This window comes from Homarus americanus, unplaced genomic scaffold (assembly GCF_018991925.1).
Source record: "Homarus americanus isolate GMGI-L3 unplaced genomic scaffold, GMGI_Hamer_2.0 scaffold34360, whole genome shotgun sequence".
In the NCBI taxonomy this organism is placed as follows: Eukaryota; Metazoa; Arthropoda; class Malacostraca; order Decapoda; family Nephropidae; genus Homarus; species Homarus americanus.
In genome coordinates, this window is record NW_024739403.1 from 7,505,682 (window position 1) to 7,523,318 (window position 17,637).

The window sequence follows — 17,637 nt, forward strand, 5'->3', positions numbered from 1 at the left end:
TTCCGATTATATTAAAAAGATCGATAAAATAATAAGATAATTCACATAAACTTTAAACCTCTGATACAAACAACCAACACATTAAGTAAACAACAAACAACAGATAAAGCTTTGTGTAATCTACTTCATCTGTAAATAATAATATTTATTTTTTACAGAAATTGTGTGTAGTCTACTCCGCCTGCTGAATTCCAATATTTTCTACGAAAACTTGAGATCGCTGGTGCTGGAGCGAATAGATAATGAGAACCAGTTACAAAACATTGAATCTCTGGGCTGTGAAATGACGATTTGTTGTTCAAGGCTAATAATTCACAGCTCGACACGCTTCACTACATCTCCAAGCGACTGCAGCTCCGTAAGTGGCATCTTGTTTTCGTGTACTAGTGTAGCATGAGGCGTGTCGATGTTTTTGTACTCTGGCATGTTGAGTACAGTAGTTTTTTTCTGTACTAGTTTGTTGAGTCATGTCATTTGTATTTATATAACTTACTGAGTACACTAGTTTGTATTTCTGTTTACTACACATAGGTCACACACATGTACAGGGTGTCTCATAGGTCACACACATGTACAGGGTGTCTCATAGGTCACACACACATGTACAGGGTGTCTCATAGGTCACACACATGTACAGGGTGTCTCATAGGTGTACAGGGTGTCTCATAGGTCACACACATGTACATCAATTATAACTAAGAACTGGGGAATATAACATAAAGAGCGATGGTGGTTTTGTTTATTTATTTACGTCATCGCAGAGACCAGGGAGCGTGACCTGGTGGTTCTACGTCACAAGATCGGCATCACGTGGCCCGACGGCAGGGAGGAGTTGAAGGGCATCAACCTGGTGTCGTACGGCGAGTCGACCGGTTACTCCGCCATGACCAAGACTGTGGGTTATCCGGTCGCCATCGCCACACGGGTGGTCTTGGACGGAGTGATTCGGGGACATGGGATGATTTTGCCGTTTACCCGAGACATTTACCGACCGATCATCTCTACACTCGAGAAGGAGGGAATTACCACAACGGAAAAATCCACGTGGGTTTAACGAGAAGGAATCATGAAGAGAAATACCGCATCTGTTTAAGAATAATACATCTGGGCTGTTAACAGTCTAGCAGTAACCACTTGTCTACAGGTCCCCTCTAAGCTTAATAAAATCGTCCGGCGCTAACCCAAATAAAATATCAAAAGTGGCGTTCCCGTAGTGAAGGGGTTAATTTTAAATGCAGATAAAATTATTGTAGTAATGTACAATACAGTATGTTGATTATAGTTTGATTCTGGGTATTTTGTTCTACAAGAAAAATACTGAAGTTCACTGTATATTTTGAAAGATCATGTTGTCAATAATTGTAATGATTTTCGCTGAAGTAATTTTGTAAGATTTAATTTACTATCCCCCACAAAAATCCTGTAGCCTCTCCTCCTGAACCGCGAACCCCAAGATTCAGACTCATGAATGTGAGGCATTTATGGCCAGAATAATGCATCAGTGCCTAATGCTTTGGGTTCAAGAGTCTCAATCCTGGGTTTTGTGGCTCAGAATAACACATTAACACCAAAATCGCACTTTGGAAACTCATAGTTGGCGAGTAATTACTAAGGTTAAGACTTACATTTTTTACAACTCCTGCCAGGAGCTGTGGCTTCCCCAGCAGCCCGTCCAGGGGCCCCTTCCAGGGGCGGCGACGCTGCCAGGAGACCTCGCAAGAGCAACGGTGCTCGCAGGGGCCCTCCCACAGTCGGCTCCCAAGGGGCCCTTCCAGGGGCAGCGGCGATCCCCAGGGAACCTCCCAGGGGTGGTAGTGGCCCCAGTCGCTCGCCCAGGGGTGGTAGTGGCCCCAGTCGCTCGCCCAGGGGTGGTAGTGGCCCCAATCGCTCGCCCAGGGGTGACGGCGCCCCCAGGGGCTCTCCTTAGGGGCTCTCCTTAGGGGCAGCGGTGTCCCCATGGGCCTTGCCAGGGGCGGTGACGCCCCAGGGGCCCTTGACCCTCCAATGGACAGTGGTGAGTCCAGGGGCCCGCCCAGGGGCAACGGCACCCCCACGGGCCCTCCAAGAGGCAGTGTCTCCCCTAAAGGCCCGCCCAGGGACAACAGAGCCCCCAGAAGCTCTCCTTAGGGGAATCGGCGCCTCCAGTCGCCTTCCCAGAAGAGGCGGTACCTCCAGGGGCATTCCCAGGGGTGGCGGTGCTCTTATGGACCCCGCAGGGGCAGTTGCACCCCAGGGGCCCTTCTAGGTGCAGTGACGCCCCCAGGGACCTTCCCAGGAGCCATCCCAACGGGCGGCGATGCCCCAAGAGGCCATCCCAGGGGCAGCAGCGCCACCAGGAGCCCTTCGTACAGGCGGCGTTGTCCCGAGGGGCTCTCCCAGAAACGGTGGCTCCTCCAGGGGGCCCTTCCAAAGGCGGTGGTACCCCCAGGGGCAGCGGCGATCCCCAGAGGACCTCCCAAGTGCAACAGTGCTCCCAGGAGATCTCATTAGGGGCAGCGGTTACCCACGGTCCCTCATAGAGACATCGGCGCCCCCAGGGACCTTCTTTAGGTGGGGCAGCGATCCCAGGGGCCCTGCTAGGGGCGGAGGCGTCCCAAGGAGTCATCCAAAAGGCAGCGGCGCCCCAAGGGGCCCTCCCAGGGACAGCAACACCCACAGTGGACCTCCCAGGGGCAACAGCGCAACCAGGTACTCTCCTTAGGGGCAGGGGCGCCCCCAGGGGACCTACCAGGGTCAGTGGTCCCCTCGGAGGCCCTGCCAGGGGCGATAGCGTCCCCAGGGGCACTCTCAGGAGCTCTCATTAGGGGCAGAAGTGCTCCAAGGTGCCCTTCCAGCGGCGGTGGCGCTCCTAGTATCTCATCCAGGGGTGGTTGCGCCCCCAGGAACTTTCCTTAGGGGCGGCGGTGCCCCCAGTGGTGACGACACCCCAAGTGCTCTCCATCGGGGCAGCGGCATCTCATGGGACCTTCCCAGGTGCGGTGGCGCCTCCAAAGGCACTCCCAGAGACGACGGCGCTCTTAGGGACCCCCAGTGACGCTGACGCCCCCAGGGACCGTCCCAAGGGCGGTGGCGCCCCTCCCACGGGCAACAGATTCGTCAAATGCCCTCCTTAGGGTCAATGGCGCCTTTATGGGCCCTTTCAGGGGCGATGAACCCCACAGGGGTCCTCTCAGGGGTATTGGCGTTCCCAGAAACCCTCCTTGCGGGGTGGAGAGACCCCAGGGGCGCTGTCAGGGGCGGTAGTGCCTTCAGGTTGCCCCTCCAGATGAGGTGGTGCCCCCAGAGGCCTTTTCAAGGGCAGCGGTGATGCGCTGGTGACCTCCCAGGGGTGGTGGTGTCCTCAAGGCTTCGCCTAGGGGAGGCGGCGCACCAAGCGGCTATCCTTAATGGCAGCGGCGACCCCATGGGCTCTCCCAGGGGCGGTAGTTTTCCCAGGGGCCCTTCCAGAGGCAACGGCACCCCCAGGGCCCCTTTCAGGGGCAGCGGCGTCCCCAGGGGCCCTGACAGTGGTGGTGACTACCCCAAGGACCCTTCCAGGGGCGGCGACACCGCTAGGGGTACTCCCAGGGGCCCTACCAGGAACGAAGGGCTCTCTCGGGTCCCTCCTAGATGCGGTGGCGCCCTTAGAGGCTTTGCCAGAGGCGGGGGCGACCACAGAGACTCTGATAGTGGTGGTGGCGCCCTGGGGTCTTTCTAGGGGCAGCGCCGCCCCTAGGGGCAATCCATGGGGCGACGGCGCCTCCAAAGGCCTTGTCGCGGTCGGCGGAGCCCCTAAGGGCCCTCCCAGAGACTGCATTGCCCCCGGGTCCCTTGGTTTCGAATATAAGGGCCACGATTCCATTGCCGGGTAATTAGTGGATGTAATGAAGCTTTGAAAATTTAATGACATTTTTATTTGTTAATTACTCGCCAACTAGGGGTTTCCAAAATTTTATTTTGGTGTTAAGGTGCTATTCTGTAAGTACTTAATTAGTTAAACCCCTTAGATTTTAATTATGAGAGAAAATTATACTTTGGTTCTAAAAATTATTAAGGTGTAAGGCTTACTTTTCGAGAGGGTTGGCCCAAAATTTGATTTTTGGTGAAAATTACATTATAGAAACTCCTGAGCATGCTGATTCCGAATGAAACGTCCCTGGGGGCGCCGCTGCCCCTAAGAAGTGCCCCTTGGGGCGCTGTCACACGTGGGCGGCCCACTGGGGCACCACCGCCTCTGGGAGGGCCCCTCGGGACGCCACACGCTCTGGAAGGGCTTCTGGAAGGCTACCTTCATTAAGAGGTCTCCTGCGGATCGCCGTTGCCCCTGGAAGGGACCCTGTGGGCGCCACCGCCTCTGGGAGGGCCCATGGTGATCGCCGATGCCCCTGGGAGGGCCTCTGAGGGATCCGCCGCCCCTGTGAGGGCCTCGAGCGCTACCGCCTCTGAAAGGGCCTCTCTAGGCGCCACCGACTCTGGGAGGGCCCCTGGCGGCGCCGCTACCCCTGGGAGGTCCCCATGGGGCGCTAGCGTCCCTGGGGCGGACACTGGCTTGGCGCCGTCGCCCCTCGGAGGCCCCTGGGATCGCAACCGCCCATGGAAGGGACCCTGAGCGCACCAACGCCTCTACGAGGGCCTCTGAGGGTCTGTTGCTCCTAATGAAAGCCCCTGGGGGCGCCAACGCCCCTGGGAGGTCTCTTGGAGGCGACGGTTCCCAAGGGTAAGCCCCTGCAGGCGCCGCTGCTCCTGGGGACACTACTGGCTCTGGCAGGGCCTTTCTGGACGCAGATGCGGCTGGGAAGCCTCCTGAGAGCACCCCTGCCCCTAAAGAGAGCCCACGGGGTCGTCATCGCCCTTGGACGGGCCCATGGGTGCACCACCGCCCCTGGCAGCACCACCAGAGGTGGGAGGCCTATTGGGGGTGCCGCTGTCCCTGGCAGGGCCCCTGAGGACGCCGCCGCCCTTGAGAGGGCCCCAGTGGGCACCGATTCCCTTGGCAGGCTCCTGGGGTCACAGATGCCCCTTAAAAGGCCCCTGTGGTGCCCCAGGGGCCCTGCCAGGAGAGGTGGCGTCCCCAAGGGCCCTATCAAGGTCGACTGCGCCTCAAGGGGCCCTATTTAAGGGCAGAGCGCCGCTATGGTCCTGAAAGGAGCAGTGGCGTCCCCAGGGGCCCTCCCAAGAGTGGCTAGTTTATTGTGCACCCCATACTCATCCTGTGAGCGGTAATGCAAAAGGATTACAGAGTATGGTTTACAAAAGGTCAGAATAATTAACCCCAGTGGTCAGGATATTATGGCACTGAATGTTACACAGTACTTCAAATACATTATTTGTTTAGTTCTGTACATAAAGGGTAACTTATTCACAACTGTGTGAGTGGAGTGTGAGTCAGTATGTCTGGCCGCACACTTTGTTATTCACATTTGCGTGAGAGGTGTTCAAGCACATTGTGTGTTTGGTTCTATACATGGGAACTGATATAACGACTAAGTGCAAAAAAGTGGATACAATATTAATATGTCGGCTATCTTGCCATTAGAGATGAAGTGTTGTGCCGTTTCACAGACAGTGTGCTTGGAACTGTCCCTAAAAGGTTCTATCTTCACACAATCGAGGACGTAGTGTTCAAGTGTGTGACCGTATGTCTGGCCACACACTTTACATTTAGTCTTGTTCACATCTGCTTGAGGGATATACTGCCAGAGGTACTTATATCCTAACCTCTGTCTAGCGGTTACAACATCCTGTAATCTAGTGATCTTGTTACTTGCTCCATATACATTTTTCATTTGATACATCTCATAATGGTAAACTATGGAGCGACTAGAGCGTGTTTGCACTTATCTGCTTGCATTAAATTCATCAATAAGTTCCCTCCTAATTACAGTTTTACGGGTTCTTTTTGAGAATCCCAAACTGTATTCAACAGTGTCTTTGTTAGCCTCCCAGGGGAGACCGCGACACCACGGGTCGTCTCAGAAGCGGTAGGACCCCAGAGGCCCTCCCAGGGGCGGTGGTGCCTCCAGGGGCCCTACCAGGGGCAGAGACGCCCTCAGGGGACCTACCAGGCACGGTGGTACCCCCAGGGGCCCTGCCAAGGGCAGTGGCATCCCCAGGGGCCCTCCCTAGGAACTGCGGCGCCGCCAGGGGCCCTGCCAGGTCTGGTGGCATCCATAAGGGCCCCTCCAAAGCCGATCGCGACTCCAGGGGCCCTCTCAGAGGCGGTGGCGCCCCCAAGGGCCCTCCCAGGGGCAGCAGCGCTCCCAGGGGACCTACCAGGGTCGGTGGTGCCCCCAGGGGCCCAGCCAGAGGAGGTGGTGTGCCCAGGGGCTCTCCCAGGGGTGGCCGAGCCCCCAGTAGCCCTCCTTAAAGAGAGTGGCGTCTCCAAGGTCCTGCCAGGAGCGGTGGCATCTCCAGGAACACTCTCAGATGCGCTGTCGCCCCCAGGGGCCCTCCCAGGGACAGCGGCGCCACAAGGAGACTTTCCTGTGCCGGTGGTGCCCCCACGAGCCTTCCTATGGGACATGGCGCTCATAGGGACCCTCCAAGGGACGACGATGCCTCCAAGGGCCCTCCCAAGGGCAGCGGCGCCCTCAGAAGACCTACTAGGGTCGGTGGTGCCCCCAGGGGCCCTGCCAGGGGCGGTGGCATCCCAAGGATCCTCACTAAGGGCAGAAGTGCTGCAAGGGACCCTGCCAGGAGCGGTGGCGTCCATAGGGTCCCTCCCAGGGCCAACTGCACCTCCAGGGGCCCTTTCAGAAGCTGTAGCGCACCCAGGGACCCTTCCAGGGAAAGCAGAGTCCCCAGGGGACGTACCAGAGTCGGTAGTGCCCCAGGGGCCCTGTCAGGGTCGGTGGCGTCCCCACGGGCCCTCGCAGAGATATCGGCGCTCCCAAGGGCCATCCTTGGGGGGGCAGAGACTCCAGGTGCCCTGCTAGGAGCGATGGAGTCCCAAAGGGCTATCCAAAGCGTGGAGGTACCCCCAGGGACCCACCCAGGGGCGGTGACGATCCTACGGGCCCTCTAAGAGGCAGTGGCGCCCCCAGGGCCCTCACAGGGGTGGTGGCGCTGCTATGAGTACTACCACGGGCGGGGGCGCCCCCAGAGGCGGCTGCTCCACCGATCCAAGGGGCCCTCCCAGGGTCAGTGTCGCCCCCAAAGATCCTACCAAGGACGCCCCCCTTCCAGGAACCCTATAGCCTGCTTGGTCGTGGTGTCGTAAATATTGCATACGTCTAGCAACTGTGATTGGTGGACTAAACTGAAAATCCACCAAATTACAGAACAGTCAGTCAGCACAACATCCCAACTTATGTTTTCCTGTTGCATATTTATTCTCCTTTTCATTGTTCAGGAAGCGATGATACTAGAAATGCAATGGGCAATGTATTTATTTAACGTCATATCTCTTAGAGTTCTAAATAGTGCATAAACAACTGCCCTCAGGAGACTTTCGAGTAGCGGCAGCGCCCCTATGGGCCCTCCCAGGGTGTGCTTCACTCCTAAGGGACACGGCAGTCCCATGTGAACTTCAAGGGGTGGCAACATGCCCAGGGACCCTCCAAGGAGTGGTAGGACCCTAGAGTAATTCACAGGGGCAGCGGCACCTCCAGGGGATTTACCCAAGGCCATCGTCGCCCCCAGGGGCTCTACTAGTAGCGGTGGCACCCCCAGAGGACATCCCAGCGGTGGCGGCGGCCCTCCCAGGGCGGTGACGTTCCTAAGATCCCTCCCAGGAGCAGCGGCGCCCACATGAGCCATCCCAGGGATGGGTGCGCCTCCAGGGGCCCACCGAGAGGCGGAAACGCACTCAGGCGCCCTTCCATGAGTGGTGGCAAACCGAGATGCGTCGGGACCTCCATGGCCTTCCCAGGGGCAGTCAGGCCCCCGGAGTCTTCCCACGGGCAGTGGGGACTCTCCCAGGAGCCCTTGCAGGAGCAGCGATGCTCTCCAGGTGAAGCAGTGGTGCTCTTATGGGCAGTGGCGCCTCCAGGGGCACTCCCAGGGACGAGGTCGTCCCCAGACGCCCTCCTTAGGGCCAGTAGCACCACCAGCAGCTCTCCCAGGGGCGCTGATACCCCCAGAGCCCATCCCAGGGGTGGTGAAACCATCAGGGACCCTCCCATGGGCGGTGGCGATCCAGAGGCCCTAAAAGCTTGGTCGTGGTGCCGTAAATATGACATACGTCCAGCAATCCCTTACTTGTCTATGATTGGTGGACTAAAATATACAACCACCAAATTACAGCCAATAGGAAACCAGAAGAATCAGTCAGCACAACACCCAAACTTATGTTTTCCTGTTGGATATTTATTCTCTTTTTCATTGTTCACGATGTAATGATACTGGAAATGCGATGGGCAGTAGAATTATTTAACGTCATATCTCCTAGGGTTTTAAATAGTGCATGAACTGCTCCCATGAGACCTTCTTGGTGCGGTGGCGCCCCCAGGGGACCTCCCAGGGGTGGCAGCGCTACCCGTGAGGATTCATAGAAGCAGCAGGAATCCTCACCAGGGGCGGCAGAGCCCCCACGTCCCTCCCAGGGGCAGTGAAAACCCCAGAGGCCTTCTCATTAGCGGCGGGACCCTCACAAGGGCGATGGTGCCCCCAGGGGAAGCAGAAGCCCCCAGGGGACCTCCCAGGGGTGGTAGCGCCTCCAAGGAAATTCTCACGGGTGTTAGCGCTTCCAGTTGGATTCCCAAGGGCGACGTCGCCCCCAGGGTCACCTCCCAGTGCCAGTGGCGCCCCCAGGAGGCCTCCCAGAGAGGGTGGGAGCTCTCCCTGGGGTGTTGGCACACCCAATGGTACTCTCAGGGTTGGTGGTGCCCACAGTGGCCCTCCCAGGGGCGTTCCTAACCCCAGGGTCCCTCCAAGTGGTGGCAGTGCCCCCAGGGGGCCTTCAAGGGCGGCGGAGGCCCTCCTAGGGGCATTGGCAAGTTTAAGAGCCATCCCAGGAACGACAGCGCCCCACGTGCCATTCTAAGGGCGGCGACGCCCTCAGGGACCCTCCCAGGGATGACAAAAATCCTATGGGCCCTTACAGTTAAGGCAGAGACTCTCCCATAGGCGGTGGTGCTCACAGGGACCCTCTCAGGAGAGAGGGTTCCCCAGAGTCCCTCCTTAGGGACAGCAGAGCCCCCAGCTTCTCTCCCAGGGACGCTTATGCCCCTAGGGCCCCGCCCAGGGGTGATGAAGCCATCAAGGACCCTCCCATGGGCTCTGGCACTCCAGAGGCCCTACCAGGGGCTTCCCCTCCTGGGACCTCTCAGGGGTGGTGGCGCACTTAAGGGTCCTTCCAGAGTTGGAGGCGCCCACAGGGGCCCTCCCAGGGACGGCGATTCCTCCAGGGGCCCTCTCATGGGTGGGGAACGCCAGGGACCCTCCAATTGGTGGCGGGGCCCCAGGGACCTCTTCAAGGGACGGCTGGGGCCCTCCCAAGATTGATGGCACCTTTAAGATTCCTCCCAGGAAGGCAGCGCCCCCACGTGCCCTCCCAAGAAGAGTGACGTCCTTAGGCACCCTCCCAGGGCTGGCGGCATTCCTAGGAGCCCTGCAGGTGCAACAGTGGTCCTCTTATGGACAGTGGCGCCTCCACCGGCCCTCCCAGGGGCGGTGGCGCCTCAGTGGCCCTACCAGAGGCTTCCCCTCCTGGAAACCCTATAGCTTGCTTGGTCGTGGAGCCGTACATATTGCATAAGTCCAGCAATCCCTTACTTGTCTGTGATTGGTGGACTAAAATGTAAATCCACCAAATTACAGCCAATAGGAAAACAGAACAGTCAGTCAACACAACACCCAAACTTATGTTTCCCTGTTAGTTATTTATTCTCCTTTTCATTGTTCAGGATGTGATGATCCTGGAAATGCGATGGGCAGTGTAATTATTTAACGGCATATTTCTTACAGTTCTAAATAGTGCATAAACAATTGCCCCAAGGGGACCTGCTAGGTGCGGCGGCGCCTCCAATTGAATTCCCAGGGGCGGTGGCACCCCCGGTGGCCCTCCCAAGGGCGGGGTCGCCCCCAGGGTCCGTCCCAATGACGACCGCGCCCCCAGGAGGCCTCCCAGGGGCAGTGTGGACCCTCCTAGGGACGGTGGGGAACCTCCCAGGGGCGGTGGCGCACCTAAGGGTCCTCGCAGGGTTGGAGGCGCCCACAGGGGCCCTCCCAGGGACGGCGTCTCCTCCAGGGGCCCTCCCAGGTGTAGGGGACGCCAGGGGCCCTCCAATTGGTGGCAGCGCCCCAAAAGGCTCTTCAGGGGACGGTGGGGGCCCTCCCAAAATTGGTGGCACCCTTAAGATCCCTCCCAGGAAGGCGGCGCCCCCAGGTGCCCTCCCAAGGAGACGGGGGGGGGGGTGACACCCTTAGGCACCATCCCAGGGGTGGCGGCATTAATAAGGGCCCTCCAGGTGCGGCAGTGGTCCTCCTAGGGGCAGTGGCGCCTCCAGAGGCCCTCCCAGGGGCAAGGTCGTCCCCAGAGGTCCTCCATAGGGGCAGTAGCACCCCCAGCAGGTCTCACAGGGACGTTGGCGTCCTCAGGGCCTCTTCCACTGTCGATGGCGCCATCAGGGGCCCTCTATTGGGCGGTAGCGCCTCAGCGGCCCTACCAGGGGCTTCCCCTCCTAGGACCCCTATAGCTTGCTTAGTCGCGGTGCCATGCATATGATATACATCCAGCAATCCCTTACTTGTCGATGATTAGGGGACTAAAATGTAAATCCACCAAATTACAGCCAATAGGAAAAAGAGAACAGTTAGTCAGCACAACACCCAAACTTATGTTTTCCTTTTGGATACTTATTCTCTTTTTCATTGTACAGGATGTAATGATACTGGAAATGCGATGGACAGTGCAATTATTTAACGTCATATCTCCTAGACCTAGAGTTTTAAATAGTGCATGAACATCTGCTCCCAGGAGACCTGCTTGGTGCGGTGGCGTCCCCAGGGGGCCTCCCAGGGGCAAGGTCGTCCCCAGAGGTCCTCCATAGGGGCAGTAGCACCCCCAGCAGGTCTCACAGGGACGTTGGCGTCCTCAGGGCCTCTTCCACTGTCGATGGCGCCATCAGGGGCCCTCTATTGGGCGGTAGCGCCTCAGCGGCCCTACCAGGGGCTTCCCCTCCTAGGACCCCTATAGCTTGCTTAGTCGCGGTGCCATGCATATGATATACATCCAGCAATCCCTTACTTGTCGATGATTAGGGGACTAAAATGTAAATCCACCAAATTACAGCCAATAGGAAAAAGAGAACAGTTAGTCAGCACAACACCCAAACTTATGTTTTCCTTTTGGATACTTATTCTCTTTTTCATTGTACAGGATGTAATGATACTGGAAATGCGATGGACAGTGCAATTATTTAACGTCATATCTCCTAGACCTAGAGTTTTAAATAGTGCATGAACATCTGCTCCCAGGAGACCTGCTTGGTGCGGTGGCGTCCCCAGGGGGCCTCCCAGGGGCGGTGGGAGCTCTCCCAAGGGTGTTGGCACACCCAAGGGTACTCCTAGGGTTGGTGGTGCCCACAGGGGCCCTCCCAGGGGCGTTGCCGACCCCAGGTGCCTTCCAAGTGATGGTGGGGCCCCCAAGGGCCCTTCAAGGGCGGCGGGGGCCCTCCCAGGAGCATTAGCAACTTTAAGAGTCATCCCACGGACGGCAGCGCCCCCAGGTGCCATTCTAGGGGCGGCGACGCTCTCAGGGACCCTCCCAGACCTGGCGAAAATCCTATGGGCCCTCCCATGTACGGCAGAGGCCCTCCCAGGGGCGGTGGTGCCCACAGGGACCCTCTCAGGGGTGAGGGTTTCCCCAGAGGCCCTCCTTAGGGGCAGCAGTGCCCCCAGGTCCTCTCCCAGGGGCACTGATGCCCCCAGGGTCCCTCCCAGTGGTGGTGAAGCCCTCAGGGACCCTCCCTTGGGCGGTGGCGCTCCAGAGGCCCTACCAACCAGCCTCGTACCGTCTATACATGCTACGACGACTTAGGTCACTTGGGACACCCACGCCAGAGCTGAGGACCATCTACAATGCCCTTATTCTCCCCAAACTAACGTATGCGTCACCAGCCTGGTCGTCTTCTCTCAACTCCACCCAACAACGTCAGCTGGAGAAGATACAGAAAAGGGCCTGCAGAATCATGTTCGGCGCAGAATACTCCAGCTACACCAATGCTCTCTCCACCCTGTAAATGCCATCCCTCAGTGACCTCCACCACCAAGCACTGGAAAGGTTTGGCAATGGACTACTGCACCACCCTCGCCATCGCCACCTCCTGCAGCCCCCCACCCAACTCGCGCAGTCCGCCACTACAACAAAATTCAGCCCATAAGAGCCCGCACCGATAGATATAAGAATAGCACCATCCCATCTATTGATAAAAAAATAAACAACTCCTGATTTATGTAATGTACAGCCCTGTAAATGTATTGAACGTATATCATTATGTCTAAATCACATGTAAGTTTGTATATTTTCAGCCACTGGCTGCAACTCTATTAATAAACCGTTTATTATTCTTTATTATTATTATTATTACCAGGAGCTTACCCTCCTGGGACACCCATAGCTAGCTTGTTCGTTGTGCCGTACATATGACATACATCCAACAATCCCTTACTTGTCTGTGATTGGAGGACTAAAATGTAATTCCACCAAATTACAGCCAATAGGAAAACAGAACAGTCTATCAGCACAACACCCAAACTTATGTTTTCCTGTTGGATATTTATTCTCTCTTTCATTGTTCAGGCTGTAATGATACTGGAAATGCGATGGGCAGTGTGATTATGTAACGTCATATCTCCCAGAGATTTAAATAGTACATGAACATCTGCTCCCAGGAGACCTGCGTGGTGCGGTGGCGCCCCCAGGGGACCTCCCAAGGGCGGCGGCGGTGCCCATGAGGACTCATAGAGGAAGCAAGGATCCATACCACATGCGGCAGAGCCCCCACGTCCTTCCCAGGGGCAGTGAAAACCCCAGAGGCCATCCCATTAGCGGCGGGACCCTCACAAGGGCGATGGTGCCCCCAGGGGAAGGGGAAGCCCCCAGGGGAACTTCCGGGGTGGTAGCGCCTCCAAGGAAATTCTCGCGGGGGGTAGCGCCCCCAGTTGGATTCCCAAGGGCGGCGTCGCACCCAGGGTCCATCCCAGTGGCAGCAGCGCCCCCAGGGGGCCTCCCAGGGGCGGCGGGAGCTCTCCCAGGGATGTTGGCACACCCAAGGGTACTCCCAGTTGGTAGCGCGGCCCCCTGGGGCGTTTCAATAGCAGCGGGGGCCATCCCAGGGGCATTGGCAGCTTTAAGAGTCATCCCAAGGACGGCAGCGCCCCCAGGTGCCACTCTAGGGGCGGCGACGCCCTCAGGGACCCTCCCATGCCTGGCGAAAATCCTATGGGTCCTTCCATGTATGGCAGAGTCCCTCCCAGGGGCGGTGGCGCCCACAGGGATCCTCTCAGGTGCTAGGGCTTCCCCAGAGGACCTCCTTAGAGGAAGCAGCGCAGCCCCAGCTTCTCTCCAAGGGGCGCTGATGACCCCAGGGTCCCACACAGGGGTGGTGAAGCCATCAAGGACACTCCTTTAGGCGGTGGCGCTACAGAGGCCCTACCAAGAGCTTCCCCTCCTGGAAGACCTATAAAGGTAGCAAGCATGGTCGTGCTGCTGTACATATGACATACGTCCAGCAATCCCTTACTTGTCTATGACTGGTGGACTATAATGTAAATCCACCAAATTACAGCCAATAGAAGAAGAGAGGAGTGATTCAAAAGAACACCCCAATTTATGTTTTCCTGTTGGTTAATTATACTCCTTTTCATTATTCAGGATGTGATGATACTGGAAATGTGATGGGCAATTAAATTATTTAACGTCATATCTCTTAGAGTTCTAAATAGTGCATAAACAATTGCCCCAAAGGAACCTGCTAGGTGCGGCGGCGCCTCCAAGGAAATTCTCAGGGGCGGTGGCACCCCCAGTGGTCTTCCCAAGGGCAGTGTCGCCCCCAGGGTTCCTCCCAATGACGACGGCGCCCCCAGGAGGCCTCCCAAGGGCAGTGGGGACCCTCCGAGGGGCGGCGGGGGACCTCTCAGGGGCGGTGGTGCACTTAAGGGTCCACCCAGGATTGCAGGCGCCCACAGGGGCCCTCCCAGGGACGGCGATTCTTTCAGGGGCCCTACCAAAGGTGGGGGGACACCAGGGGCCCTCGAATTGGTGGCAGGGCCCCAAGGGCCTTTATAACTGACAGCAGGGGCCCTCCCAAGATTGGTGGCACCCTTAAGATCCCTCCCAGGAAGGCAACGGCCCCAAGTGCCCTCCCAGGAGGGTTGACACCCTTAGGCACCCTCTTAGGGCTGGCGGCATTCCTAGGGGCCCTCCAGGTGCACCAGTGGTTCTCTTTTGGGCAGTGGCGTCACCAGGGGCCCTCCCAGTGAGGGAAGTTGTCTCCAGAGGCCCTACTTAGGGGCAGTAGCACCCCCAGCAGCTCTCACAGGATCACTGGCATCCCCAAGGCCCCTTCCAGGGTCGGTGGCGCCATCAGGGGCCCTCTTTTGGGCAGTGGCGCCTCAGCTGCCCTACCAGGGGCTTCCCTTCCTGGAAACCCTATAGCTTGCTTGGTTATGGTGCCGTACATATTGCATACGTCCAGCAATCCCTTACTTGTCGATGATTGGTGGACTAAAATGTAAATCCACTAATTTACAGCCAATAGGAAAACAAAACAGTCAGTCAGCACAACACCCAAACTTATGTTTTCCTGCTGGATATTTATTCTCATTTTCATTGTTCAGGATGTAATGATACTGGAAATGCGATGGGCAGTGTAATTATTTAACGTCATATCTGCCAGAGATTTAAATAGTGCATGAAGATCTGCTCCCAGGAGAACTGCTTGTTGCAGTGGCGCCAAGAGGGGACCTCCCAGAGGTGGCGACGCTGCCCATGAGGACTCATAGGGGCGGCAGTGATCCTCACCAGGGGCGGCAGAGCCTCCACCTCCCTCCCAGGGGCACTGAACACCCCAGAGGCCTTCGCATTAGTGGTAAGTCCCTCACAAGGGCGATGGTGCCCCCACAGGAAGCAGAAGCCCCCAGGGGACCTCCCAGGGGTGGTAGCGCCTCCAAGGAAATTGTTACGGGTGGTGGCACACCACGTGGCCCTCCCAAGAGCGGCATCGACCCCAGGATCCCTCCCAGTGGCAGAGGCGCCCCCAGGGGGCCTCCCGGGGGCGGCGGGAGCTCTACCAGGGGTGTTAGCACACCCAAGGGTACTCCCAGGGTTGGTGATGCTCACATAGTTCCTCCCACGGGCATTTTAATCCCCAGGGGCCCTCTAAGAGGTGGCGTTGCCCCTCCCAAGGGCATTGGCCACTTTAAGAGCAATACCAGGGACGCTAGCGCCCCCAGGTGCCATTCTAGGGGCGGCGACGCCCTCAGGGACCCTCCCAGGCCTGGCGAAAATCCTATGGGCCCTCCAGGGTACGGCAGATAACCTTCCAGGGGCGATGGTGCCCACAGGGACCCTCTCAGGGGCGAGGGTTTCCCCCAGAGGCCCTCCTTAGAGGCAGCAGCGCCCCCAGCTTCTCCCCCAGGGGCGCCAATGCCCCCAGGGCCCCTCCCAGGGGTAGTGAAGCCATCAGGGACCCTCCCATGGGCGGCGGCACTAAAGAGGCCCTACAAGGAGCTTCCCCTCCTGGGAGACATATACATGGTCGTGGTGCCGAACATATGACACACGTCCAGCAATCCCTTACTTGTCTATGACTGGTGGACTATAATGTAAATCCACCAAATTAGAGCCAAAAGGAGAAGAGAGGAGTGATTCAAAAGAAAACCCAAACTTATATTTTCCTGTTGGTTATTTATTCTCCTTTTCATTGTTCAGGATGTGATGATACTGGAAATGCGATGGGCAGTGTAATTATTTAACGTCTTATCTCTTAGAGTTCTAAATAGTGCATAAACAATTACTCCAAAGGGACCTGCTGGGTGCGGCGGCGCCTCCAAGGGAATTCCCAGGGGCGGTTGCACTCCAGTGGTCCTCCCAAAGGCGACGTCGCCCCCAGGGTCCCTCCCAATGACGACGGCGCCCCCAGGAGGCCTCCCAAGGGCAGTGGGGACCCTCCCAGGCGCGATGGGGGACCTCTCATGGGCGGTGGTGCACTTAAGGGTCCTCCCAAGGTTGGAGGCGCTCACAGGGGCCCTCCCAGGGACAGCGATTCCTTCCCGGGCCCTCTCAGCGGTGCGGGTACGCCAGGGGCCCTCCAATTGGTGGCGGGGTCCCAAGGGCATCTTCAAGGGACGGCAGCAGCCCTCCCGAGATTGGTGGCACCCTTAAGATCCCTCCCAGGAAGGCAGCGCCCCAAGGTGCCCTCCCAGGGGGGTTGACGCCCTTAGGCGCCCTCTTAGGGCTGGCAGCATTCCTAGGGTCCCTCCAGGTGCACCAGTGGTTCTCTTTTGGGCAGTGGCGCCACCAGGGGCCCTCCCAGGGGCAAAGTCGTCCCCAGAGGCCCTCCTTAGGGGCAGTAGGACCGCCAGCAGCTCTCACACGGTCACTGGCGTCCCCAAGGCCTCTTCCAGGGTCGGTGGCGCCATCAGGGGCCCTCTTTTGGGCAGTGGCGCCTCAGCTGCCCTACCAGGGGCTTCCCTTCCTGGAAACCCTATAGCTTGCTTGGTTATGGTGCCGTACATATGCATACGTCCAGCAATCCCTTACTTGTCGATGATTGGTGGACTAAAATGTAAATCCACTAATTTACAGCCAATAGGAAAACAAAACAGTCAGTCAGCACAACACCCAAACTTATGTTGGATATTTATTCTCATTTTCACTGTTCAGGATGTAATGATACTGGAAATGCGATGGGCAGTGTAATTATTTAACGACATATCTCCCAGAGTTTTAAATAGTGCATGAAGATCTGCTCCCAGGAGACCTGCTTGTTGCAGTGGCGCCCACAGGGGACCTCCCAGGGGGGGCGCCTCAGCCCATGAGGACTCATAGAGGCGGCAGGGATCCTCACCAGTGGCGGCAGAGCCTCCACCTCCCTCCCAGGGGCACTGAACACCCCAGAGGCCTTCGCATTAGCGGTGGCACCCTCACAAGGGCGATGGTGCCCCCACAGGAAGCAGAAGCCTCAAGTGACCTCCCACTGGTGGTAGCGCCTCCAAGGAAATTGTTACGGGTGCTGGTACCCCCAGTCGCGCTCCCAAGGGCGGCATCGACCCTAGGATCCCTCCCAGTGGCAGCGGCGCCCCCAGGGGGCCTCCCACGGGCGGCGGGAGCAATCCCAGGGGTGTTGGCACACCCAAGGGTACTCCCAGGGTTGGTGGTGCTCACATAGGCCCTCCCAGGGGGGTTTCAATCAACAGGGGGCCTCTAAGAGGTGGCGGGGCCCCTCCAAGGGGCATTGGCCAATTTAAGAGCAATCCCAGGGACGTTAGCGCCCCCAGGTGCCATTCTACGGGCGGCGACGCCGTCAGGGACCCTCCCATGCCTGGTCAAAATCCTATGGACCCTCCCAGGGGCAGCGGTGCCTACAGGGACCCTGTCATGGGCGAGGGCTTCCCCACAGGCCCTCTTTAAGGGCAGCAACGCCCCCAGCTTCTCTCCAAGGGGCACTGTTGTACCCAGGGACCTTCCCAGGGGTGGTGAAGGCATCAGGGACC

The 17,637-nt window shown here is 57.8% G+C and overlaps 3 protein-coding genes across 3 annotated transcripts; 2 read left to right on the forward strand and 1 right to left on the reverse strand.

Moving 5' to 3' along the window:
- Window positions 1-2,296: 2,296 nt before the first annotated feature.
- On the forward strand, window positions 2,297-3,113 carry LOC121874630 (basic salivary proline-rich protein 2-like). Its single transcript, XM_042378859.1, has 2 exons — window positions 2,297-2,680; window positions 2,883-3,113. Exons 1-2 carry the CDS (start codon window positions 2,297-2,299, stop codon window positions 3,111-3,113), a joined length of 615 nt encoding a protein of 204 aa, XP_042234793.1.
- Window positions 3,114-3,352: 239 nt separating this feature from the next.
- On the reverse strand, window positions 3,353-3,796 carry LOC121874631. The gene has a single exon (XM_042378860.1). It carries the CDS (start codon window positions 3,794-3,796, stop codon window positions 3,353-3,355), a length of 444 nt encoding a protein of 147 aa, XP_042234794.1.
- Window positions 3,797-9,141: 5,345 nt separating this feature from the next.
- Window positions 9,142-17,554, forward strand: LOC121874632 (collagen alpha-1(III) chain-like). Its single transcript, XM_042378861.1, has 9 exons — window positions 9,142-9,340; window positions 9,917-10,121; window positions 11,398-11,867; window positions 12,814-13,526; window positions 13,889-14,153; window positions 14,853-15,447; window positions 16,035-16,216; window positions 16,434-16,653; window positions 17,131-17,554. Exons 1-9 carry the CDS (start codon window positions 9,142-9,144, stop codon window positions 17,552-17,554), a joined length of 3,273 nt encoding a protein of 1,090 aa, XP_042234795.1.
- The last annotated feature ends 83 nt before the right edge of the window (window positions 17,555-17,637 follow it).